Source organism: Salminus brasiliensis, chromosome 1 (genome assembly GCF_030463535.1).
Source record: "Salminus brasiliensis chromosome 1, fSalBra1.hap2, whole genome shotgun sequence".
NCBI classification, from domain to species: Eukaryota; Metazoa; Chordata; class Actinopteri; order Characiformes; family Bryconidae; genus Salminus; species Salminus brasiliensis.
Window position 1 is genome coordinate 29,368,207 of NC_132878.1, and position 26,848 is coordinate 29,395,054.

The window sequence follows — 26,848 nt, forward strand, 5'->3', positions numbered from 1 at the left end:
AATTTAAGGTATGAACAACATCCTAAACTGAACTTGGACACATTTTTGTTGCCAGTAGGTGAATAAATATATATAACGTTGTGTTTTTGTGCAGAGAAATCGGTGGGCGCAAGCTGGTGCTGGAAACAAGGCTTGCAAAAGATCTGATTGAGTTCAGTAGTGATTTATCTCAAGAGGGTCTGCACTTCTGGAAAACCGCATTCTCTGCCATGACATGCCCAGGATCATTGCATTACCATGGTGCTGACTCATCAAAATTCACCAAAGACCGAAAGGACCGCAGTCCATCCCCCACCAACGATCAGAAAGTAATCCTTCTGCCCTGCAAAAGTGCTCCAAGCCGGGACCGGGTTCAGCTTTGGCTTCATGCAAAGAGACAGTATGAGTGCCTTCAGAAGGATAGGAAAAGGAACGGTGCAAAAAATATTAAGTTGGTGATGATGGACCAGGGCGATTCCCTGCAAGTGGAAAGCAAGCCATCTCACCATGAGGAATTAGAAAGGTCTCATATTTCAGAGGTGCAAGATGAAAGTTCTGAAGGATTGTCTGCCTTGCAGGCTCTCAGGAGGAAAGAATTGAGTTTGCCTCTCCACATATCACCGGTAGAGTGTACTATGTCTGACAACAGCCCAACGGACAAGAAGCAAATCATGGATCCTGGAAACAAAGGGCAAGAAAAGGAAGAGGAGGACTCCCTCAAACAGACTCCTTCTCCAGATTCAGCTGCCTTGCCACCATGGCAGCAGTCTACGGATCAGAGTTTTGATCATATACATCCAGATGATGACAAGCAAGAGTTTGCTGCTGGATCAGCATCTCCCAGGGTCGGTGGATCCATCAACTCTCCCTGTGAGTCTCCAGATAGCATCAAACCAAAGCACTTCCTCAGTCCCTCTCCATTTCCCATGAAAACCCAGGAGGGAGACAGTCCCTGCATTCTCCACAGCACTCCTGTCCTCAGCAGGAGGAGAAGCAGAGGTGACCTTGAGGTGGATTACAGTCCTCCTGGATCAGAAGGTAGTGACTGTTGTACTCTTATTAGCAAATAGCTTTGATAATTGTAGCTATTTCTGGTTTCTATTAGTTGTTAATTTTAGATTATTTTTATTTAAAGGATTAAAGTCTCTGTTATTAATGCTTTGTGATATAAACTTTTTTCCCCCTTCTTCCTTAGCTAAATAGAACTGCTAGTCAGAATGCAAGCCCCTACTCAACAGTAGTAGTTTAAAAGGATGTGGTGACACATTTCAAACATGCATATTTCCATCTACTTCTTAATGCACCACACACACTGTGCAGTGCTGCATAGAGTAGCAATGTGCTCACTAGGCTATGTTTCCAACCACATAAGTGTTTTGAGTTTTATTGTTCTGGTATTGTTCTGAAGTGGTCAATATCTCAGTGTCACAACACATCACTCTGCAGTCTGGTTAGTGCCTCATTAAAACAAAGGTTTAAAAAGTTTAGTGTGAAATGTAAATAATAGGAAAATAAATATTTGTCATAAATATATATAAATATTTGTCATAAGAGCATAAATTTATGTTGTTTTGACTCATCTTTTTTTATTTGCAGATGTGGAGCCGAAGTCTAGAAGAGCACAGCAGAGGCGAAACAGCAACACAGATGCATTACGGAGGGTGCTGCTGACTACACAGCTCAAGGTCCAGTTAAACAATAACAAATAAGTCTTATTATTGCTTGCCTGTAAATCATCATTCATCAAACATTATTTTCCAAATGTGATCTCGCAACAAGAATTCAAGTCTGAGGCTTAAATTTGGCTTAAACTCAGATAGATTTATAGACCTGAATTCTTTCTGAATCCTTCTGTTGCCCCACGGTGAATGGTTTCAGGTTCTTACTGACAACACGTCAGTGTAATAGACTTTACTCCTAAAAGACTGGAGACAGACGATTTTGCAGCCACATACTAACAAAATATGCTAACAAAATATTAAAAAGCTGTTTTCTGACATTTATTCTTATTGTAAGATCATTGGTATATGGTTCCTTTTGGGACGAAGTTCCCTAGTTAGACCCTGCCTTTAAAGGTACCTCTCTCAGTCTTTATCGCAGCATCAGTCAGCTTTTCTTAGGTACCACAACAACATTTAGATGTAAGAGTGTACAAAAATGTTTGAGCTATGATCTCAAGAGTATCCTGAATGCGATTCCATTCACCCCGAATTCCAAACTCCAACTGTACAGCCTTTGTCTGTGGAGCCACATATGCTGCCTAAAAGTGCTGCCTACTTGGGCAGCTGTCTCCCAAATAGAACACACCACATGTCTGGTCTCCAAAGGCTATCTTTTAGCACTATTTGTGTCCTCTCCAGATGTGATATGCTTTTTTACAATTGTATTAACCCTCTGCTTTTCCACTGTAGAATCAGTTCACAGGTCTGAATGTACCCAAAAGGGACAGCTCTCAGATCGAGGGTCCATCCATTTGCAACTCGTACGGGTTTAAAGTCAGCATGCAGAACCTGCAGGAGGCTAAAGCGCTGCATGAGGTAGGAAATAAAGTTCTTATATAAGCCAAAAAAAAAAAGGATTTTAACGTCCTGCTAATTGATGTCAGCCTACATTGCTCTTCAAGAATAACCCTTATATAGTTACTGCTTTTAAAGGTCTAAAATACTGATAACTGTGCATATTGGCAAATATATTTTCATGTATTTATTTGTTATTGTGTTATTGTAGAACTGGCAAACATTTTTGCAAGCAAGCAGTTAATTAGTTTATATTTCTGCCTGGAAGTGAAATGTAATTTGATCTTCATATGATCTCTCAATCTAGATAATGAGAAAGCAATGAAACCAATGGGGCAAAACCATTATAGTTCTTACAGTAGTTAATTGAACACAATTTTTCAACATTAAATATCTTATCCAGAAAAAACATGAATTTCTTGAAGTAGGCCTAAAGTCAGCAATTCAGTGACGAGAATGGCAATCAAGAGTTCAGCAGGCTCTTCCATATTTCAAGAGTGATTTGGATTTTCACTAGCAAAGTCAGGTCTTTCTCACTTGTGGAAAGTGTGTCATGCTGTGCACCAATCAGCTGTGAGGCAGATGATCTACAAATAGAGGTCATTCAGTAAATCACTCTAAGGGCAAGTTTGGGACAAATTCTGTACTCCAAATTAATCACATACCTTTTCACGCAACGTTTCTTTAATGTTTGATTTTGCTATATTTATTGTTATTATTTGTTTAACTGAGTTTTAATTGTCTAGTGTTAGGGCTTGTGATAAAGATTTGATCGTATTTCAGGCCAAGTTATGCAAAAATAAAGGCAGTTGTAAAAGGTTCACAAACTTTATAGCAGCAGTGTAGCTCTTTATCTGATTTGATATAGTTTAAAGTAAATGATGTTTCCTTTAAAAAGTTTAGCCAATTAAAGAGCAAAGAGTGTTGTTTATATTGCGACTTTGGCTGAAAGTACTGGAAATGTGCGAGTGTGTTTCACGTATGAATTTATTTCATTACATGTTTGATAGGTAAAGACCAGTAGACCTGCCACTGTTTTGACAGTTGGTTGCTCTTCATTTTATAGTTTTCTTTTCTGTGCTTCAGGGCTTTTTTGTGCTGTGGCGTGATTTTGATCTTTTCTTCTGTTCTTCCGCAGGTCCAGCATCTGACCGTAATGAGTATGGAGCTGCACGCTCGGACTCGCCGTGACCTGGAGCCTGACCCTGAGTTTGACCCCATATGTGCCTTATTCTACTGCCTCATCTCAGACAGCACACTGCCAGACTCTGACAGAACGCAGTTTACAGGAGCCGTCATCATTGACAAGGACTGCCACTCTGCAGGACAAGGTCAGACAGACCGTTACATAATAAATTAGATTTATATCTGGTCTCCAGGCTGTGAAGACTGGTCTGAAATCAGCCTTAAACCAAACTTTTTTTCCGGATTGTTTTGTTATGTTATACCAACACAATCAGAACTATCAAATTCAAATCAGAATAAAATTTCACTTCAACCTGGTCTTTACATACAGTGAAAGTAACAAAGTTTTCTAAAGAACATCTTAAGCTTGATTTATTTAGAAAACGAGTCCTGTGGAATGTTGAAAATTAACAGTTGCACATGGAACATTTCACTGGTAGAGGGAAGAGTATATTCAATGAAGTACCAGCAAACATTGGAGGGAAACATCAAGTTGTCTGTCTTGCCTGTCTGGCCAAATGTATTAATTTATAGACTAATTGAAAATAATTACTATGACTGTCCAAGCTTTTTCAGGGAATTCAGGGAGGTGCACATATCAAAATCTAGTATAGATACTTATCTAACCCTTCAGAATCTAAATCAAAATTTTACAATGCATTGGTTGATAATGCACTGGAAAAGTATTGAATTGAATATATTAAAATCTCTTCTGCTTTTAGACACTGTTGTGGGATAAATTGATAATTCACAATCGTTTTTTCCCTGCTTTTAGTGAATTGAGTCAGAGAGATTTCAGATTAAATTGCAGCAGGAACATCATTTTAGCAACTCTTCCACCTATGGTGTTCAGGTTCAAGGCACACAGCACCCCTGCTGGTCAGGTCCGGTGTTGCGGGGCTGCAGGTCAGTTACGCTGCTGAGGAAAAGGAGCTGTTTGAAGAAGTCTGCAACATCATGAGGAGGTAAGAACACATTAAATCACAGTGATACAGTCCTTTAGTGTATTATGTAAACGTAGCAGTTTAAAATTCAATGAAATTAATGCTATGAACAGCTTTTTAAAATGCTATGATGCATTGGATCATTTCCTAAAGTGTCAATTAGATCCTATTTTGCTATTTGCATTGGGCTTCCTCCTTACACTCTACAGGATTTTCTCAGGAGTGCTACTGGAGTGTGTTTAATTTTCAGGATTTTAATTTACCTTTATTTGGGGATTTTTATTTGTATTGTGCATTTCTGAATGCTCCCCTTCTCTTTGTAGGTATGACCCAGACATCCTAGTGGGGTATGAGGTGCAAATGCATTCATGGGGATACCTGCTGCAGCGAGCATCAGCGTTGGGTGTGGATCTGTGCCAACAGCTGTCCCGAGTGCCAGGTATGACTATGCTTCCTGTTGTGTATTACAGTCTGTCAGAACGAGCGTAAGGATCAAATTAACAAATTGACATATGCCAGCACTTTAGATGTGATAATAGAGGTCATGTACAGTGGCACACAAAAGTTTGGTCACCCCAGTCAATATATGCTAGTGTAAATAGTTCAGTGCCTTTTGGAGATCAGTTCATCTTCTACTCAAAGTTAACGATGACACTTTCAGTTTTATCAGTTTCAGTTCTTGTCATTACTTTTTATTTACTGTTTATTAGTGTATTATTTTAGTTTTGTGCAAATTCAAAAATAAGTTAATATAGTGGCTTTCTTAAAGTCAAGGACACTTTACTTTTGCAGGGAAAAAAAACAACAAGCAGGCCCAGACAGTCCTTGTTAGTGGGGGCCATAAAACACCCAACACCACCTAAATGTGCTCACTGCCTTGCTTGTGTAATGTCTTAGTAAACGGCTAGACCTCTTAAAAATAGGCACACAGTGCCACCTGCTGTACTGAAGTAGTTGAAGCACTGTTTATGTATTTGGTGCTGATGCTGGACTGAGGAACATCTAGCAATAAAGGCATTATAAAAGGTATAAATCAGGAATACCCTCAAATAATCTTTGTTACCATCAGCCCATACTTAAAGCTCATTAAACCGCCCTCCAATCTGAGCCTGGAGCCTGAATGTTTAACACCTTATTACAGTGTTTTATGTGTAATGTAGTAAAGTCTCCCTTCCTTGAAGGAGATGCAAAGGAGAACCGCTTTGCTGCAGACAAGGATGAATATGGCGCAGACACGATGTCAGAGATACACATTGTGGGGCGCATCACCATCAACCTTTGGAGAATCATGAAGACAGAGGTACGTTTTTAGCTCTGCCTTTATTCAGAGACACACCTGACTTGAACTGACTGGATCGTCATTTGTTCTTTGGATTAAAGCAACAGACTGCTTTTAAAATCATGGAAATTAAAGTTAGCTGTTGGATAAAAGGACCCGTCAAAAGCAAATAAAAAGTAATTACCCTATGGATACAAATGGACATAATAATAACATAACATTTAATCTAGAATATTATAATAGTATTTCAGCCTACACCAGTTTAGCCCTACACATTCAACCTACATTGGTTTAGCCCTACACATTTAGACTACAGCTGTTTAGTCCTGCCCATTGTCCCATTTTGTCTACGGTAGTGTAGCCCTGTCCGTTCAAACAAGTCACAGGACTTCATAGATCACTATTAAAGCAAGAGTCTGTTTAATTCTGGGGGATAAAGTGAAGTAGGTGTAAAAATGAATGATGGCTGTTTTTGCTTAATAAATAAAGTTGAAGGGTTAGGATGGAAAAGAAATACAGTGTGAGATGAAATGTAGAATATGGGCTTCTTTCCTCATTTTTGTGTGTGTGTGTGTGTGTGTGTGTGTGTGTGTGTGTGTGTGTGTGTGTGTGTGTGTGTGTGTGTGTGTGTGTGTGTGTGTGTGTGTGTGTTGCAGGCTGCACTGAGTAACTACAGCTTTGAGAACGTGGCATTTCACCTTTTGCACCAGCGCTTCCCGCTGTACAGCCCGCGCACACTCTCTGACTGGTTTGACCACAAAACACACCTGTACAGGTGGGACATGTTAGCCTTCATTTATTTTTATACTCATTTTATTCAGGTCTGTTGATTTATGATGTGTGTTTTGTGCCAGATGGAAAGTGGTGGATCACTATGTCAGTAGAGTGTGTGGAGTGGTCCAGCTCCTCCAGCAGCAGGACATTGTGGGTCGGACCAGTGAGTTTGCGCGTGTGTTCGGGATCCAGTTCTACCACGTTCTGACCAGAGGATCTCAGGTATGAACATCTTTCGTTATTTATTTAATTGTACATTAGCCATGTAGCTTCAGTGCTAATTGGTGAAATATAAGTTTTACTTGCTCACTTGGCTACAGTTTACCTTTATAGTTTAAAACTTTAGCCACCAAACATCTCTTTGCTGACCGAGTACATCATTCTCTCTCTCTCTCTCTCTCTGTCTGTGAAGTATCGTGTGGAGTCAATGATGCTGCGGATCGCCAAGCCGATGAACTACATCCCTGTCACCCCGAGTACACAACAGCGCGCTCAACAGAGGGCGCCACAGTGCATCCCGCTCGTCATGGAGCCTGAGTCTCGTTTCTATAGCAACTCTGTGGTGGTGCTGGACTTCCAGTCCCTGTATCCCTCCATTGTCATTGCATACAATTACTGCTTCTCCACCTGCCTCGGACATGTGGAGAGTCTTGGAACGTAAGCAGCCGGGGTGCTTTTTTTTCCAATCTGTCTTTACTTACACTTTTAGACAGTATGTGTGCGTTTTTATATGGCCTCAGCCTTTCAAACTCCCTGTTTCCTCATTTCTCTCTCTCTCAGGTCGGATGAGTTTCGGTTCGGTTGTACGTCTCTCCGTGTTCCTCCTGATCTCCTCCATCAGCTCCGTAATGACATCACTGTGTCTCCTAACGGAATCGCATTTGTTAAGGTAATTAGCTAGTCATTATATTAATTCATCTAATTACATTAATTAATTGCTATTTGGTCCCCTCCCAGATTTCACATTCAGAAAAGCCCTGGCAATGTTTCAGTGTTAAAATTGAATTAAAGTATAAGTAAATTGAGACCTGTATAAAAGGAATATGAAATGTTGAATGAGGAATATATGATGAATATACTCAAATGTATATATTTTTAAACTATACTTAATTAGGTGAATAAAGTCATGCTCATAGTTGCCCACTGGTTTCCATTGTTTGAGTGTGAATGAAATAATAACTTTGGTGTGTTTCTGTGTGTTAGGCATCAGTTCGTAAGGGTGTGTTGCCAAGGATGTTGGAGGAGATCCTGCAGACGCGCCTGATGGTGAAGGGTGTAATGAAATCCTATCGTGAGGATAAAGCTCTGCTGCGCCTGCTGGACGCTCGCCAGCTCGGACTCAAACTTATCGCTAACGTCACCTTTGGCTACACCTCTGCTAACTTCTCCGGCCGCATGCCCAGTGTGGAGGTGAGCACACATTGCTGAACGATTAATGTTAAAGCAGTTTGGCCAGAAATTATAAAGTTTTCTTAGAAATATTATAGCAGAATATCTATGTCTAGTGTAATGCTAATAGAACAGTTAAGTCCAAATTACAGTTCTTATAGTTGGGTACGGCTGTAGATGGGTGAGTATGGGCATAAATGTGTGGCTATGAATGGGTATGGGTATAGATTGGTGGCTGTGAAAAGTAATGGGGATAGATGGGTGGACACAAATTGGTGTAGACGTATATGGATGGGATAGGATTGGTCTAAATGGGTGGGTACAGATGGGTAAAGATGACTGATTATTGAGTAGTATGGGTATTGGTGGGTAACAGTGTTGATTGGTATGGATGGGTAAGGGTAATGATAAGTATAGGTTTAGTTGGATGGGTATTAAGTAAGGATAAAGATGTGTGTTACTGATGGGGAAAGTGGCATTGTGGCATCTCTAATTAGTAATTAGTTAGGAAACACTGATCCTGGAAACACTGATCCTGGTTAATCTGGTTTAGTACTGTATTAGGATGTGTTTATTAGTAAATGTATATTTTATGTGCTGTAGTCTTGTTTTTTGACTTTTGAGTTCAAGGTCTGTGTATGCTTGTTTGTAGGTTGGGGACAGTATTGTGCACAAAGCAAGGGAGACACTGGAGAGGGCGATCAAACTGGTGAATGAAACAAAAAAGTGGGGAGCACGAGTAGTGTATGGAGACACAGACAGGTACTCGCACACACCTCTAACAGCTGGTTAATATTAAGAATATGTTTACTTCAAGACTCAAAGAAGGATCATGGGTAACCATAGGTCATAATCCTCTCTCTCTCTCTCGCTCTCTCAGTATGTTCGTACTGTTGAAGGGAGCTACTAAAGAGCAAGCATTTAAGATTGGACATGAAATCGCTGAAGCTGTAACAGCCACCAACCCCAAACCTGTCAAGCTGAAATTCGAGAAGGTAAAGCCTGATTTACTCTCAGTGGTTGAATGGATTTCTCAAATTAGTAATTGTCATTTTTACACAATACTTATAACATTAGGCTTTGAAGGTAATTCTCACTGGGAATTATTTTAACCAAATAGAAACTTAATGAAAGGTATTGCTGTTACAGCTCCTCTGAGCCATAATACATCATGACGTCCAGTATCCCCCGTGAACAGTGTCTTTTCCTTGGCCATGGCAATCTAAACAATGTTTACACAATCATAAACTGACAGACCATTTAAATCTCTGTTACAAAACCAGGAGCTGTGTGCTAATTAATATAGCCTACTTTTATTATAAAACTGGACTTGCATGCAAAACCTGGCCAGTGCATATGCTGATCTAGTCTGTAATCTGTATATTTAGAAAATTAACCAAAGAATAATTTAAGAATTCTATTAGCAATACATTTAGTTATTATTTCCCACAACTAATAAGACCACGCCCATAAAAAAGATTCAGCAAGTAGTTAAAATAAAAGTACTGAAAGTACTAAGTAAGTGTGTGTGTGTGTGTGTGTGTGTGTGTGTGTGTGTGTGTGTGTGTGTGTGTGTGTGTGTGCGTGTGCGTGCAGGTGTATCTCCCATGTGTGCTGCAGACTAAGAAGCGTTACGTGGGTTATATGTATGAGACTGAGGATCAGAAGGATCCTGTGTTCGACGCTAAAGGTATTGAGACTGTGAGGAGAGATGGCTGCCCCGCTGTTGCCAAGGTAACCAGCTTTTGTGTGTGTGTCTGTGTGTCTGAGTCTGAAAGCGCCCACATGTGCTCAAGTGTGTCCCCCTGGCTTTCCTCCCGGGGTCACGGTACGGTGACCACACATTTACATGGCTGTCAATCAAAGCAGCCTGCCTGTAAGACCCTGGAAGAATTTACAGCCGTGTGTGTGTGTGTGTGTGTGTGTGTGTGTGTGTGTGTGTGTGTGTGTGTGTGTGTGTGTGTGAGAGAGAGTCGTTTAAAACTACAAATGTTATGTTGTAGTACTAATTTAGCTGTGCCCAGCCAGTCTGCCTACCGCAGTTTTTGTTTATTTTTCCTCATGACTGTAAAAAAACATGTTGAAGTGTGTGTGTGTGTGTGTGTGTGTGTGTGTAGATCCTGGAGCGCTCTGTGAAGCTGCTGTTTGAGACACGCGATATCAGCCTGGTGAAGCAGTATGTGCAGCGGCAGTGTGTGAAGGTCCTGGAGGCTAAAGCTAGTCTGCAGGATCTGACTTTCGCTAAAGAATACAGAGGCAGCGCTTCCTACAGGCCGGGAGCATGCATACCAGCGCTGGAGCTAACCAGGTAACCAGGTCCCACACCTTACCCACAAAATATAGTGGACCAACCAAAGCATGTTTGGTGCTTCTTTTCATTTTACACTGGAGCTACAAGGCTATCAGTATATATCTAGCAAGTAATAGAATCTTTTAGCCTCCCAATTAGCACTGAAGTAATGAATCTGTTCTAGCTAACATATGGGGCAGGTTTGGCTCAGTGTTTAGAGCGGTTATTGATGATATTGTTGTGGGTTTGATACCCGGGTTCACTTGAGCAAGGCCCTTAACCCTCTCTGCTTCTCAGGCACCACAGCGCATACAATGCAGTTAGCCAATATGTTATTATATTAACTTTTATTAATTTATACTGCCATGTTCTTATATTAAATTTTCCATATTACCTTAGACGGTGCAGCAGATATGCTATTTTTATGCTAGGAACAAAACAACACCATTTAAGGTAGTTTAGAAAAATTAAACATGCAAACTGTGTGTGTGTGAGAGTGTACGTGGTATGTGAGTGTTTCTTCTACTGTGAATACTGTACCTGACTGTTGCCTAGCAACACATTAGTTAATGCATTCAGAAATTTCCCACCGTGCAGCTGCAAGAGGAAACATACACATACACAGTGAGGCTGCAGGGCCAGTGTAGCTGTTAGAGAAGTAACATAAACTGCTGTAACAGATTTAGGTGGAGATGCTGATCTACTGATTCAGGTTTATCACATACTGTCCCATACTGACCATCCTTACCTCTCTCTACCTTCCTCTATCTTTGCTTTTTTTCCCGTTCTCTTTCTTCCCTTTTTCTCTCATTCATTCATTTTCTTTCTTTCTCGCCTCAGGAGGATGATGTCCTACGACCGGAGGTTAGAGCCACGTGTGGGAGAACGAGTACCATATGTTATAGTGTATGGTACCCCAGGGGTCCCTCTGATCCAGCTGGTGCGGCGGCCCCTGGAGGTTCTGCAGGACCCCAGTCTGCGCCTAAATGCCACATATTATATCACCAAGCAGATCCTGCCCCCAGTTGCACGAATTTTCAGCCTGATCGGGGTGGACGTGTTCAGCTGGTACCAGGAGCTTCCCCGGGTGAGGACCGCACATCACACACCAAGGTTCTAGGTTAATAAATGTCGCACTCATGGAAATTGAGTAAATACAAGACCATGCAATGTGGCCACTTTATCGGAAGCCTAACCACTGTAAACTTAGTCACTTCATTAGAAAGCAGCACTGCTTACACTACAAATAACACTGCTGTGCTGAGACCGGTTCACTATTCCAAGTAGTATCTGGACAGTGGTGGTCCTATGGTGGCCCCTTTTCAGTGATGAATGGGGGAAAGAGGGACCGATGAACTGTGCAGCAACAGAGGAGATACAGTCTGTAACTGCACACCTGTATGGTAGGTGTTTTTGATAAAGTGGACAGTTTTTGATTTTTTTTTTGATAAAGTGGACAATGTAACTACAAGACAGGGGGTTTGCAGTCTTTGCTGGTCCAACACTGTACAAGCATAACATACTGGTGCCATCTGGTGGCTGCTTCTGTAAGTGTGAGTGGGTGAATTGTTTAGTTGTTTGTTTGTTTTTTTAATTCCTCCTGTAGATCCAGAAGTCCTCCTGTCCCTCAGGGAGCACTGTAGGAGAGGAGGTGGGAAGGAAGGGCACCATTTCTCAGTATTTCACCACACTGCACTGCCCGGTGTGTGATGAGCTCACGCAGCTTGGGGTGTGTGAAAGGTGTCGTGCAGAGCCTCAGCGCGTTGTCGTCACTCTCCAGCAGAATCTCAGGCAGTGGGAGAGCCAGCAAGAGCAACTGCTCAAGGTCAGATGTCACACTGCTAAAATAACACAACGCAGTCTGTCTTTATCTGAACCGATGGTTGTCAAAACCTCATAATTCCATAGAAACACTATTAATTCAGTGCAGTTCTAAGCTGTCTGAAGCATCTCAAAATATCTGTGTCCAAATAAATCTGACCAGTGAAAAGAGTCTGCTGTCCAACACTGACACACTTATTTAACACATCAAATCTCAGCCTCATCAAACTCAACCAGATTTAATTAACATCACATCTACTCAACCTGTGTTCATACAGTGAGCTGCTGTGGATGGATATGAGGGTCTCTGTACTTTGGGGGGTCTCAGTTACAGTGTGCGAAACTACCTCCACCATGTGTGGGGGCTGTAGTTTAGCCTGGCTAGATCTCATTGTGAGCTACTGATATGCTTCAAAACACGGCTCTGTTACAGCCAAAAGAGGGAGATTCACATAATACAGACTTCTACACACACCTCGGTCACCAATCACACATACCATGAAAAAAGAAACCGTGTTGCTATGGAAACAGGAGATGACGACCAAATGCATGTTGTACTGACACCTGCAAAAACAGATTAACTGAAATGTCAGTCACCTATATTTACCTCTCTTTCTTGCTTTTTTTTTTTTTGTCCAGATCTGTCGGGCGTGCAGCGGCAGTGTGGAACGCCAGGTTCCGTGTGTCTCTCTGGACTGTCCAGTTCTCTACAAAGTAACCCGGGTCATCCGGCAGCTCTCCAGAGCGCCATACCTTCGCCAGCTCCTGGAGCAGTTCTGACCTCTGCTATACCCCCCCTTGCTCTTTCTCCCCCTCTTATCCCCCCCCCGCTCTCTGGTGCTAAAAAGACTGTTGTTAAGCAGCTCAGTGTTTGTCTGTCTGAATTGGTGCTTTTTGCCCGCTCTTTTTTTTAACCCCAAGGGTTCTGTCTCGCGTTTTTGTCCTGTATTTTTTGTTTTTGATTTTTTTTTTTTTTTTTGGAGGGTTTTTTGGTGAGCATGCCGAGTTGCTCAGTCGGACTGAAGGGGGCAGACGTGTTGCTGTGGTGATTCATTAGCCTCCTAAGCATTAGAGTTCTCATTGTTCGCTGCTATAGACAAAAAAAAAGTGATTTATTTTTATTTTAATGGTTTGTATCCAAGTCTGTTCTGTGGGGGGTGTGATAACGTGGCGGGTGCAATGTGGTCAGAGGCAGAACTTTAACTCCTGCGCTGTAACAATACGACTGAATTGGACTGAACAAATGACTTTCCGACACCGCAACCGTTTACTTTCTTTCTTTTTTTTATTCATTCATCTGAACGTAAGCCGTGTGTAAATACGTCTGTATAGTGACCGTCTGCAGTTCTGTGTATGTAAGTGTTTACGAAAAAAAGAAAAGAAAAAATTAAACAACCAGAATCTCTCTAACCGAAAGAAGAATGTCAGGGTTCTCCGTTCTGAATGATTATAGTGTGTTGGGTTTTGTTGAGATGCAGAACCTGCTGTAAGAACCCATCTGATTAAGCTGGAGAAAGGAGACACTAATTAACTGCTAATTACTCTGTGTATTTTTTACAGACGTTTTTATGCTTTCTCCAAGAACCAAACCCAGTGTGTTTATCTACCTGTGTAAAAAAAAAAAAAAAAAAAAAAAAAAAAAATAGTAATTTACTGACGACAAAGCGGATCTGTAAACTTGTACAAAGCAACAAAGTGTTTTTCCTTTTGTTTTTTTTAAATGATCATCTTTGGGTGGAGGCTTAAGATTGATATAATAAATCTTGATGTATTAAACTCATGTGCTTTTTTTAAATATATATAAAATATTCTGTGTTTGCACGTATTGCTGTCTGACAAAAACAATTAAAATACAGGTCCGTCAGTGTCTAGCGTCTCTAACGCGTGAGAGGCTGTGGTCGAAAGAAGCGTCAAAGCTCAACTAGATGTGCAGGTAGACTGAGCGAGGGGCTCCATCCAGCAGCTGTCTGCAAAAACACACTCAGTAAGAGACTGTATTTTATTAGTAAATCAGGAACAAGTCTGCATGCCATCATACACAACTGCTGGCAACCCTAAACACTACTTTGTGTGTGATGTGCTCAGTCATTAGGACAGCCAGATAAAGAAAGGTGGACATTAGGAGCTGCTTTACAACAAGTCAAAGAAACAAATCTCAGCAGCTAATGTGCAGAGTCAGCAATACTCAACAAAGCCATGAATGCTTCCGTTCACTGTTCACATGGCTGCATGTGTGTTCACTGGTCAGATGACACTAACAACCTGACCATGTAGCAGCTCAGACAGCGGAGAGGCCGGAGGAGAGGCCGGTGGAGAGGCAGGGTCGCAGCTGAAGTGGATTGATGACCTGGTGATGTGCTGGTAGTGAGACTCAGTATTGGGGCAGGTGTCAGGCTGATGATGTTCAGTGCTTCATCAGTGTGTTTGAAGTCGGAGCGTTGATCAGGTTTTACTGTGGCACATATGGCTGCATCAGTGTGGGATTCGATCAGGTGACCGAAGCAGTCTTGACAGGAAGTAGTTTGTACCTCATTAGTTACATTTAACTTCTAACCTTACAGAATTCTCTAATTACCATATTCCTGAACTCAGTCCAGATCCACATCTAACAGAGCGTATTTGTTCAGGTATGAACGTTTGCATGTTTAGATGTTAAGAACAGAAAGCTGGCTGTGATGCTGTTGGTGAACATAATCACAGTTATGGAATTATTGTCTGAGGAACACACTGACGGCACTTTTGGAAGGTGTTTGCTACCATAAATACCTAAATAAAGGCTCTAGATGACCTGAAATGTTGGTCAGCATCCAGAGGCCCACCTGTGGACAGCTTTAATGTTCCCATCAATGTCAACCTCAAACCTACGCCCTTACATTCATCTGATCCGATGTTTAGCTAAGGGATGTGAGAATTTGAGACATTTTCCATCTTCCATCTTCTCTGCATCATTCCATCATTGTCAGTTTTGCTTTCTGGCTGATGCTTTCTGTTGCTTTCTGTCCACTGGTTGTGCATGCATCTCGTTTTTGTAAATGGACATAAAGGGTTACTCAAACTAAGTCATAGACTTCAGAATAGATACTTCATGTAGTGAAAAAGGTTCAAAAACAAATTAAGGGCTCTTCTTATAACCCTTGCCTTATCGCATATCCACTACATGCAAAAAGGAAGCAGTGAAGTCTGTGTTCTGTAAACAGTGGGTTCTGCAATCGTTCTTCGATACGCTAAAGATGTGCGTCAGGTGCTGTAAGATGTGCTGGCTACTTTTAAATGTGCCGGTTGGTGTGCTGGCTGCTTTAGGATGTGCCGGTTCATGTGCTGGCTGCTTTAGGATGTGCCGGTTCATGTGCCTGCTGCTTTAGGATGTGCCGGTTGGTGTGCTGGCTGCTTTAGGATGTGCCGGTTGGTGTGCAGGCTGCTTTAGGATGTGCCGGTTGGTGTGCTGGCTGCTTTAGGATGTGCCGGTTGGTGTGCAGGCTGCTTTAGGATGTGCCGGTTGGTGTGCCAGCTGTTTTTGGGTGTGCCAGTTCGAGTGCTGGCTGCTTTAGGATGTGCTAGTTGTTGTGCTGGTTGGTATGCTGGTCACATTGGGCTTCATGATGTTCCGGTTGGAGTACCTGGTCTTACAGGACGTAGTATCAGTTGTGTGATGTATAGTTTTAGAGTTGCTGGCTGGTGTGCCGGCTCGTGTGATGACTATTTATTAATTTGTGTTGGTTGGAATACCGGCTGTTTTCATTTCTGGTGGTCGGTGGGATGGTTACTTTTAGATGTGCTGGTTGGTGTGCCGCCTGCTTTAGGATGTGCCAGTCAATGTGCCGACTGCTTTAGTGCCATTTGGTGTGCCAGCTGGTTTTAGATGTGCCGGTCAATTTGCCGGCTACTTTTAGATGTGCCGGTAGGCATGTTGGCTGGTTCAGGAAGTGCTGGTGTGCTGCCTATTTTTAAATGTGCCAGTTAGATGTGTAAATGTCTTTAAGATGGTAAAGTGATCTATCTGTATTTTCAGGTCATTGTCAGTTCTTGAAAGTTAAGAAGTTATTTGGTTCGAATCCCGGGTCACGCTGTCTGCCATCAGCAGCCGAAGCCTGAGAGAGCACAACTGCCCTCGCAACCCCCCCCCCCCCCCCCCAAACAATGATACATACACACAATATTGATTCCATTTACAGCATTTTTATTCTTATTTAAATAATTTATTAGAAAAGAAATCAAACATTTGACAGTCAATAACTTTAAACATGATTACTTTTAAACATCTAAACGTTTCATTTGGCAGTTTAAAATAAAACATCTTCAGAGGTTCAGGTAAAGTGCAAGAGGCTTATAATTCCACCAGAGGCAGACAGGACAGACGGAGAGCAAACACCAGAGAGGGCTTAACGTGGACAGCGCTGAAGCAGATAAGGAAAACAACAGGTAGCACGTTTTAAAATAACATCAACATAGTCTCAAAAAAATCAACACATATTCAATACAACAAACTCCACCCTTACTGAAATGTTCTGTAACGGCGTTACGTACAGTACCTTCATCTGTAAAACAGCCAAATCAGACTGAGCAGTTTAATCTTTAATCCCATCATGATTCTTCATAATCAATGTAGTGGTTTTCTTCTATTATTTAGTGATTATAAAAAAAACTTCTTAAAATCTTAAAAAGTGCTCAGATACCCCCAAAAAACAATCTCGACACACAGGGGAAGCCCAACAATCAAATCAGCCGTTAAACATTCAGCTACTCAAAAAATGTTAAAAGCGGTCCTTCAGCCACCAGGTGTGTTTTTATTAGGGACGTCCCGATCAATATCAGGCTAGGTTCCATTTACAGCACCAGCACAGTGGAGTCAAACAGCCTGATCAGAGCATCAGAACTGGCTCTACACAGCCGACACCGCTGGTTCTAATCGCTGATTGGCTTCCTAAGTATCAGTCATTCTTCTCCCGGTCAAGCATCCGTTTGTGCCTCGGGGAGTCACTGAGGGGGGGAAAACGGTGTCACTAGGGGCAATGAATCTGGGGTTGTCGGCTGCAGTTGTGGAGGAAGCTGTGGCTTGTTTCCTCCTCTTAAGCCAACTGTTGTCGATCAGCTAAGCTACAAGGCCAATGTAGCGTAGAATCTCAGACCTCACCAATAAGCATCACACGCCCCTTAAACTGTGTTCTTCAGTAGCAGACTTTAGTAGAAATATGTGGTTTCTGAGGTATCTGTGAACATGGTCTCAAGATGCCACTACTGTATTTAGCTTCACTCTATACTTCTCAGTCCATGTTTGTACGAGAGGTGTTTCCCGGTCCCCCTTAAATGATTAGCCACCAGTTTCATTTGAATGTTGAAAGGAGGCTGCTGATTTCCTATCTGAATGTTCTGTTCCACCTTAAACAGCTACAGCAGTTACAGCAGTTCTTCTCACTGTACAGGTGAGTCATAGTGGGTCATATCTAGGCCTACAGTTAGCATCATGCTTATTGGTGGGGTCTACGTTTTCACTGCTTGTTACATTAACCTCTCCGTGAGTGTAGGACCAACGAGGCGACGTTCAGACACCAAACATGTATTGGCTGATCGACTACATTTAGAATAAGACGGAGGAGGAACCTACAGGAACCAAACTTTAACCCTTACACCTGAATTAGACTCACAGCAGCTGCCCAGGACTCACAGCATTAGAAATACGCACACACACAAACATTGAATGTTTCTACTATGCTTTGCTGATTGTTTATTCACTGATTTTGCTGTAATTGTCTCTCATTTTCTAGTTCAGCAGATTGTTCATGTAGTGTTATTTATTTTTTTTTTTTGCCAGTGCACTCTTCCCACTACTAGCTTGAACAGCTACAGTGGACCACTGGAGCAGGGCACCGTTGTCTCGGTTTTATTAGATTTGATGTTGTGCAAACATCTCGATGAACGGACCAGTAGAAAGGCTGAAATGTAAAATCATTGATGTTTAAATGTTAACAACTATAAAAGATGACATTACAGTTTTTGTAATGTCAACTTCTGCATTTACCAGGACAGAGGATTTGTTCAGATTTGTTTTGTTTTTTTTCATGCAGGATCAACAGGGATTAAACAGGCGCAGTACCTGTAAACAAGGCAGGGGGCAGCATTGTGCTTGGTCCACACGCACATATATACACACACACACTGCAGTGCTTAATTTCATTTCAGGCTCACAGCCAGACTCTGTCATACAGAAGCAACTCTTTGTGTTACCACCAGGCGGCAGACGTGTTTTAATTAGGGATGTCCCGATCGATATCAGCACCTGAACAGAGCATCAGAACTGGCTCTACACAGCCGAACCGCTGGTTCTAATCGCTGATTGGCTTCCTAAGTATCAGTCATTCTTCTCCCGATCGAGCATCAGTTTGCGCCTCGGGGAGTCACTGAGAAGGGAAACGGTGTCATCTGGGGCAATGAGTCTGGGGCTGTCGGCTGCAGTTGTGGAGGAAGCCGTGGCGTTCTGGGTGCTGACAGGTGGAGATGTGCTACCTTTACTAGGGGAGTTGACGAGGCTTGTGTCGTCCATCTCAATCACCTCAAAGTCAGCATCGTTCCACTGGTCAGCTTCCGATTCACCACCGCCACCACCACCATCTTCCTCCGGCTCTGCCTCCTCGTCATCGTTGCCCGCGGAATCGAGCAACGCCTGCCGGTCGCTTTCATCTGCGTCTGCACTCCCTCTGGCTCGTGGCTTCCTCAGTGTAGTGGCTCCGCCTGGAACCAAACAAATGGAACAAACCATATGTAAACACAGTAAACACATCTGAAAGGTTGACAATTCTGAAATTTAAGAATCGCTACTAATAATAATTATTAATACAGTATTCTTATACATTACTCCCACTACTGGTAGCTTTGTTAGACTCATGGCTCAAGTGCTAATTGGGCAGTTATATGCTTCCACTTCTTGTGTAGCTAGGTCTAATTAAATAGAAACTCACCTGGTGACGCTATTTTGTACATGACGGGGAAGAGGATGGAGGTGATGGTGGCAGTTATTAGAGCCAAATACATCAGTAACGGCTGATCCTTCATATGACCCAGTAGGTAACCCACGGAAGCTGGAAGTACCATCTCACCGAGCGCCGCGCCAACCACAAAAGCTGCTGCGGACCTTCCGGTCACCTCCGTGTACTGCTCCACCCAGGAGATCCCACTGGGGAAGGTGGTCGCCATGGATGCGCCATAAAGAGCCGTGCAGGACCACAGCGCCACCTCATGGCGGCTGAATAGGACCAGCAGCACGGCTGAAATGGTACAGCCGACCAGGCTGAGCAGGATCATCGTGCCTGGGTAGATGCAGGCTGCAAAAACAATGGCCAAGCCACGGCAGGCTGCAAACGAGCCCCAGAAGAGTGAGTTCAGCCCTGCAGCCTGGGACTGACTCATACCCACGTAGTCCTTGGCGTAGTTGAAGATGAACGAACCGTATGCCACTTCAGCACCGACGTACCAGAAGAAAAAAAAGGATAGCAGCACGATCAGCACAATGTGGTGTTTGGCGATGAGCTGCTTCCCCGATGAAGAGGATGCCTTCTCCGCAGAGGCAGGGCTTCGGGAGTAGAGGATGAAGAAGAAGAGGGACGCCAGCATGACAAAAGCACCAATGACAATGTAAGCCCACATGGACACCAGGGTGAATCCTTTGCCGTGGAAAAAGGGCAGAACCGAGGCAACAGCCTTGGAACTGTTAGTGGTGGTGTCAATCTTTACGGACGCGTTCCGGTCTAGAACAGACTCGTGACCAAAGAGCATCTTGGCGACAATCGGTGAGGCAAAGGCCCCAGCAGCAAAGGTAAAGTGGAGGGCCTGCATATGAGGTCCGGACTGGTCGCCCCATGTGTTTAAGGTCAACACATTCCCACCTAGGAAAAGCAACAACATCAATAGGATCATTACTGTGATATATAGTGGAGTGAAAAACTTTTGAATTGTAAAAAAAAAAAAAAAAAATTTATTCTTCTATTGTGCAAATTAATCAAAATAAGAAATGAATTATTTCACATCATCATACAGAATGAATAAATGCAGTTTTTGAACAACCATAATTCATTTACTAAAGAAAAAACTTTCAAAACCTAATAACATTAATATCCAGAATGAAGTTCTAATAACATTAATATCCAGAATGAAGCTCTAATATCATTAATATCCAGAATGAAGCTCTAATATCATTAATATTCAGAATGAAGTTCTAATAACATTAATATCCAGAATGAAGTTCATTAATAACATTAATATCCAGAATGAAGTTCTAATAACATTAATATCCAGAATGAAGCTCTAATAACATTAATATCCAGAATGAAGCTCTAATAACATTAATATGCAGAATGAAGCTCTAATATCATTAATATCCAGAATGAAGCTCTAATAACATTAATATCCAGAATGAAGTTCATTAATAACATTAATATCCAGAATGAAGCTCTAATATCATTAATATCCAGAATGAAGCTCTAATAACATTAATATCCAGAATGAAGTTCTAATAACATTAATATCCAGAATGAAGCTCTAATAACATTAATATCCAGAATGAAGCTCTAATAACATTAATATCCAGAATGAAGTTCTAATAACATTAAGTAGGGTTCTAGTACATTAACATCAGTAAAAAGATATGCACTGTATATAATATTAAAACATTAATATAAAAGCTGATGAACTTAAAAAGCGTATGGCAGTGAAAGACTTTGCCGGCTGCTGGACGAACACTTGTTCTTACCTGTGTCGAGGATGCCCATGGACACGCCCACGCTGGACACAAGCACAGTGAGGATCAGAGCCTTCTTACAGAACGGAATTGCAAACATCCCAAATGAAGTCACCAGCATGGAAAAGCCTGTGCACACACACAGTCACCAATCGCAGCTCCCAGAGCTAAACTTTACACTTTATATGCTCTTCATATTTACACAAGTAATGAATTTAGTGAAAGTTCAGCCAAAAAAGCTAATGAAGCTAATGAAGGGGGCCAGGGGGAATACAAGTTTCTGATTCATTATTAATATCATTATTTATTATTTATTCTCATTCGTTCAGTTAAATTATGAAAACGCTGCCGGCTCGGCATGCAAAGTAAAATGTGAAGAGCACCTGACTGTTTAAGGCAACTGAAAACAGGAAGCTCCAAAGTCTATTTTGTGGCTAAATGTGAGAACCTTCCAGAGCAGCACTTTTAGCATGTGGCTTAGCTTTTCTACACTAAACTCATCAGTATATGCTCTGTAGCATATCTTATTACTGTAAGCAAAACCTGTTCTCACTTGTGATATTTGTTCTTACCCAGCAGTAAATGAGGGTTGACAAAGTCAAAAAGGATGCCTCCAACCAGTGACCCCCCAATATATCCTGTGGCACGGCCGGCAAAGATGTAGGAGATGTTACTGATGTTTTTATTAACGTTTTTGGCCAAGTCCTCCAACGTCGGCCCCAAAACTGAGATGCACATTCCCTAAAACACAGCAGACAGTAGCACACACCTGTTACTCATAAGAAACATTAGAAACAGATTAGCAAAACCATTAAATACAGTATGATATCAGTGCAGACACAGACACCTAAATACAGTATGGTATTAGTGCCGACACGGACACCTAAATACAGTATGGTATCAGTGCCGACACTGACACCTAAATACAGTATGGTATCAGTGCCGACACTGACACCTAAATACAGTATGGTATCAGTGCCGATACTGACACCTAAATACAGTATGGTATCAGTGCCGACACTGACACCTAAATACAGTATGGTATCAGTGCCGATACTGACACCTAAATACAGTATGGTATCAGTGCAGACACTGACACCTAAATACAGTATGGTATCAGTGCAGACACTGACACCTAAATACAGTATGGTGTCAGTGCCGACACTGACACCTAAATACAGTATGGTGTCAGTGCAGATACTGACACTTAAATACAGTATGGTATCAGTGCAGATACTGACACTTAAATACAGTATGGTATCAGTGCCGATACTGACACCTAAATACAGTATGGTATCAGTGCCGATACTGACACCTAAATACAGTATGGTATCAGTGCAGATACTGACACTTAAATACAGTATGGTATCAGTGCAGATACTGACACCTAAATACAGTATGGTATCAGTGCAGATACTGACACCTAAATACAGTATGGTGTCAGTGCAGATACTGACACTTAAATACAGTATGGTATCAGTGCCGACACGGACACTTAAATGCAGTACACCTCAGTGTGTGGAGTTGGCAATAATGGTTACTATCAACTTATGATCCATAATAAAGTTCTTGTCTTTACAGTTTTACTCTTTTGCAGCAAAGCTTGCTTGGCATAACAACACTGTCGTAAGTTCACACTCACACACACACACACACAAATGTGAGAACATGAGTTAATCTGAATGAATGAATCACATTCAGTACTTCACTTTTACACTCCACAGGACTGCTTCATTCTAGAACTTTTCATTCATTCTAGAACCCCCACTCAAAGGAGCAATTCACTCCAGAACCCAAAGGACTGCTTCATTCTAGGTGCCTGAGGCAGTGCAGGGCAAAGGTTGTGGCCTAGTGGAAGCAGCAGATTTTACAACCTTTCCATTCAAACTGCTAATCCAGATAAGATCCAAACAGTCGTTTATAATAACTTTGGGCTCAATATTACCAATACCAGATTAATAATTAATCCTAGCTAACTGCCCCCCCTCCTCATTCTTATTCATTCTAGAACCCCCACTTAAATGAGCAATTAACTCCAGAACCCAAAGGACTGCTTCATTCTAGAACTTCTCATTCATTCTAGAACCCCCACTCAAAGGAGCAATTCACTCCAGAACCCAAAGGACTGCTTCATTCTAGAACTTCTCATTCATTCTAGAATCCCCACTTAAACGAGCAATTAACTCAAGAACCCAAAGGACTGAGTCATTCTAGAAATTCTCATTCATTCTAGAACCCCCCCACTCAACGGAGCAATTCACTCTAGAACCCAAAGGACTGCTTCATTCTAGAACTTCTCATTCATTCTAGAATCCCCACTTAAACAAGCAATTAACTCAAGAACCCAAAGGACTGCGTCATTCTAGAACTTCTCATTCATTCTAAAATCCCCACTTAAACGAGCAATTAACTCAAGAACCCAAAGGACTGCGTCATTCTAGAACTTCTCATTCATTCTAGAACCCCCACTCAAAGGAGCAATTCACTCTAGAACCCAAAGGACTGCTTCATTCTAGAACTTCTCATTCATTCTAGAGACTGCTTCATTCTAGAATCCCCACTTAAACGAGCAATTAACTCAAGAACCCAAAGGACTGCGTCATTCTAGAACTTCTCATTCATTCTAAAATCCCCACTTAAACGAGCAATTAACTCAAGAACCCAAAGGACTGCGTCATTCTAGAACTTCTCATTCATTCTAGAATCCCCACTTAAACGAGCAATTAACTCAAGAACCCAAAGGACTGAGTCATTCTAGAAATTCTCATTCATTCTAGAACCCCCCCACTCAACGGAGCAATTCACTCTAGAACCCAAAGGACTGCTTCATTCTAGAACTTCTCATTCATTCTAGAATCCCCACTTAAACAAGCAATTAACTCAAGAACCCAAAGGACTGCGTCATTCTAGAACTTCTCATTCATTCTAAAATCCCCACTTAAACGAGCAATTAACTCAAGAACCCAAAGGACTGCGTCATTCTAGAACTTCTCATTCATTCTAGAACCCCCACTCAAAGGAGCAATTCACTCTAGAACCCAAAGGACTGCTTCATTCTAGAACTTCTCATTCATTCTAGAGACTGCTTCATTCTAGAATCCCCACTTAAACGAGCAATTAACTCAAGAACCCAAAGGACTGCGTCATTCTAGAACTTCTCATTCATTCTAAAATCCCCACTTAAACGAGCAATTAACTCAAGAACCCAAAGGACTGCGTCATTCTAGAACTTCTCATTCATACTAGAACCCCCACTCAAAGGAGCAATTCACTCCAGAACCCAAAGGACTGCTTCATTCTAGAACTTCTCATTCATTCTAGAGACTGCTTCATTCTAGAATCCCCACTTAAACAAGCAATTCACTCTAGAACCCAAAGGACTGCTTCATTCTAGAACTTCTCATTCATTCTAGAATCCCCACTCAAAGGAGCAATTAACTCTAGAACCCAAAGGACTGCTTCATTCTAGAACTTCTCATTCATTCTAGAATCCCCACTTAAACTAGCAATTAACTCAAGAACCCAAAGGGCTGCTTCATTCTAGAACTTCTCATTCATTCTAGAACCCCCACTCAAAGGAGCAATTCACTCTAGAACCCAAAGGACTGCTTCATTCTAGAACTTCTCATTCATTCTAGAGACTGCTTCATTCTAGAATCCCCACTTAAACGAGCAATTAACTCAAGAACCCAATGGACTGTGTCATTCTAGAACTTCTCATTCATTCTAGATACTGCTTTATTCTAGAACCCAAAGGACTGCTTCATTCTAGAACCCCCACTCAAAGGAGCAATTCACTCTAGAACCCAAAGGACTGCTTCATTCTAGAACTTCTCATTCATTCTAGAACCCCCACTCAAAGGAGCAATTCACTCCAGAACCCAAAGGACTGCTTAATTCTAGAACTTCTCATTCATTCTAGAGACTGCTTCATTCTAGAATCCCCACTTAAATGAGCAATTAACTCAAGAACCCAAAGGACTGCTTCATTCTAGAACTTCTCATTCATTCTAGAATCCCCACTCAAAGGAGCAATTAACTCAAGAACCCAAAGGACTGCTTCATTCTAGAACTTCTCATTCATTCTAGAGACTGCTTCATTCTAGAATCCCCACTTAAACGAGCAATTAACTCAAGAACACAAAGGACTGAGTCATTCTAGAACTTCTCATTCATTCTAGAACCCCCCCCACTCAACGGAGCAATTCACTCTAGAACCCAAAGGACTGCTTCATTCTAGAACTTCTCATTCATTCTAGAATCCCCACTTAAATGAGCAATTAACTCAAGAACCCAAAGGACTGCTTCATTCTAGAACTTCTCATTCATTCTAGATACTGCTTTATTCTAGAACCCAAAGGACTGCTTCATTCTAGAATCCCCACTCAAAGGAGCAATTCACTCTAGAACCCAAAGGACTGCTCTCATTCCTAGAATGAAGCAGCCCCAACCTCGTTCAATACCCGGATGCCCCCCCCACCCGTGTGCTTCTGATGTCATTACCAGTCCCAGGAACGAGGTGCACAGCGTCATGGTAACCATCCACCGGCCACACGAGCCGTGTCCTCGTTCGGCGCGCGCCTGTTGCTGCTGCTGCTCAAGGGGCATCGCGCGTTGCTCGAACAGCGTTTCCTCCTCCGCGCGCGCAAAGCGAACGCGCTTCTTCTTCCCGCCGCCGGGAGCCATTAGATATGATACTGAACTCTAAATGTATCACACATATAATCACTGCTCTAATTTCACACACTGTCTCTGCAGCCGCCAGTGCGCGCCTGCGGGATCAGCGCGCGCCCACGCTCTACACGCGCTTTATCATCGATAGCGAAAATCCAGAGACCAGACAAACAAATAAACAAAAACAAGCTAAAAAAAAAAGAGCTCAAAAATACAAATACTGTCCTGAGCTCCGGTGGAGGATACACCGTCAGTCCCGGGCACGCGTCACCGGAAGTTTTCAAACTTCACTTCCGGTGACGCGTGCACGGGACTGACGGTGTACGACCGAGCAAGTAAAAGCCCTCATCAATTGATAAATAGACTTAGAAAAATTATTTATTTTTAAATAGACTTAAAGTTTCCTCATGCCTCATATTTCACAGTGTTCTATATGTCAATGGTTTATGTTGTGAAATGTGTCTAAAAAAAGTTCCTATTCAGATTTTGCTATTCCACCTTGGTGCCTTGAAGCCTCACAGTAAAAGCTGGCTTCATCCTCCTTAAATGGTGCCTCGTGTTTTAATCTGGCTTCTTGTTGCCATTTTCCATTCCTCCTTAAATGGAAGTGGCTTCTAAACTGTCCCATATTTCACTGTAACACCTTCAGTGGTGCACAACTAACATTCAGGTGCCTCACAGGTGCAGGATGAGGCTTATTCCAGTCTTCCATTCCTCCTTAAATAGTTCTTTGTGGCCTGATGGCCTGTAGCTTAATAGCTGAGTGTGTCTTCATTTTTATTTACGGCCCATGTTAAATGGTGCTGCAGTTGCGTTCTGCTGTCTTATAGCTGAGGTCGGCTTCTTATTGGGAAATTTCTTTTCAATATAGTTAGAGCTGACTTCTAGTTCCACCTTAAGTGGTGCCTTGGAACAGCGACTGTGCAGATCTAGGCAAATATTTGCATAAATTGAAATAGCTGGTGACTGGTTCTGTAAAGTCAACCAGTAAATGAGGTGAGACACTTTCTTTACTTCATCATTTTGCAGCTGTGGTCTAAAGGCACTATAAGGTTGCTGGTGTGATCCCATGGACCAGTAGAAGGCTGGGGGCAGTACCTTCATGACTGAGTTGGTCTTGAACAAAACACCTAACCCCTATTTGCTCTCTGGGCATCTACCTGTTGCTCCAGTTGTTCTGACTGCATGATTCACCTGTGTAAATGTGTGTGTGTTCACTGCCACAGATGGGGAGGCTCGATTCTGCTGTGCAATAGCTGTGGTGTGAGT

At 42.1% G+C, this 26,848-nt stretch overlaps 2 protein-coding genes across 4 annotated transcripts in view; one reads left to right on the forward strand and one right to left on the reverse strand.

The window, feature by feature from the left end:
- rev3l (REV3 like, DNA directed polymerase zeta catalytic subunit) overlaps positions 1-13,828 on the forward strand; it is a 37,584-nt gene extending 23,756 nt beyond the window's left edge. For 2 of the 3 annotated variants that reach the window (XM_072676703.1, XM_072676704.1), the window contains exons 14-32: positions 95-1,017; positions 1,576-1,664; positions 2,391-2,516; positions 3,634-3,826; positions 4,534-4,645; positions 4,948-5,063; positions 5,806-5,924; positions 6,560-6,678; positions 6,758-6,899; positions 7,090-7,334; positions 7,458-7,566; positions 7,881-8,087; positions 8,719-8,828; positions 8,947-9,061; positions 9,663-9,800; positions 10,184-10,374; positions 11,197-11,443; positions 11,963-12,181; positions 12,817-13,828. In XM_072676703.1, coding sequence (XP_072532804.1) covers positions 95-1,017; positions 1,576-1,664; positions 2,391-2,516; positions 3,634-3,826; positions 4,534-4,645; positions 4,948-5,063; positions 5,806-5,924; positions 6,560-6,678; positions 6,758-6,899; positions 7,090-7,334; positions 7,458-7,566; positions 7,881-8,087; positions 8,719-8,828; positions 8,947-9,061; positions 9,663-9,800; positions 10,184-10,374; positions 11,197-11,443; positions 11,963-12,181; positions 12,817-12,957 — 3,661 coding nt within the window. In that variant the 3' untranslated portion in view covers positions 12,958-13,828. Of the gene's footprint in view, positions 1-94; positions 1,018-1,575; positions 1,665-2,390; positions 2,517-3,633; positions 3,827-4,533; positions 4,646-4,947; positions 5,064-5,805; positions 5,925-6,559; positions 6,679-6,757; positions 6,900-7,089; positions 7,335-7,457; positions 7,567-7,880; positions 8,088-8,718; positions 8,829-8,946; positions 9,062-9,662; positions 9,801-10,183; positions 10,375-11,196; positions 11,444-11,962; positions 12,182-12,816 lie in introns of those variants that run through there. The other variant, XM_072676705.1, reaches the window with a different exon arrangement.
- A 2,525-nt stretch (positions 13,829-16,353) lies between these two features.
- On the reverse strand, positions 16,354-25,840 carry mfsd4b (major facilitator superfamily domain containing 4B). The gene is made up of 5 exons (XM_072694487.1): positions 25,409-25,840; positions 21,478-21,646; positions 20,918-21,034; positions 19,131-20,054; positions 16,354-18,903 (listed from the first exon to the last, which is right to left on the reverse strand). The coding sequence occupies exons 1-5, from the start codon at positions 25,589-25,591 to the stop codon at positions 18,524-18,526; spliced, it is 1,773 nt and encodes a 590-aa protein (XP_072550588.1). The 5' UTR covers positions 25,592-25,840; the 3' UTR covers positions 16,354-18,523.
- Positions 25,841-26,848: the final 1,008 nt, after the last annotated feature.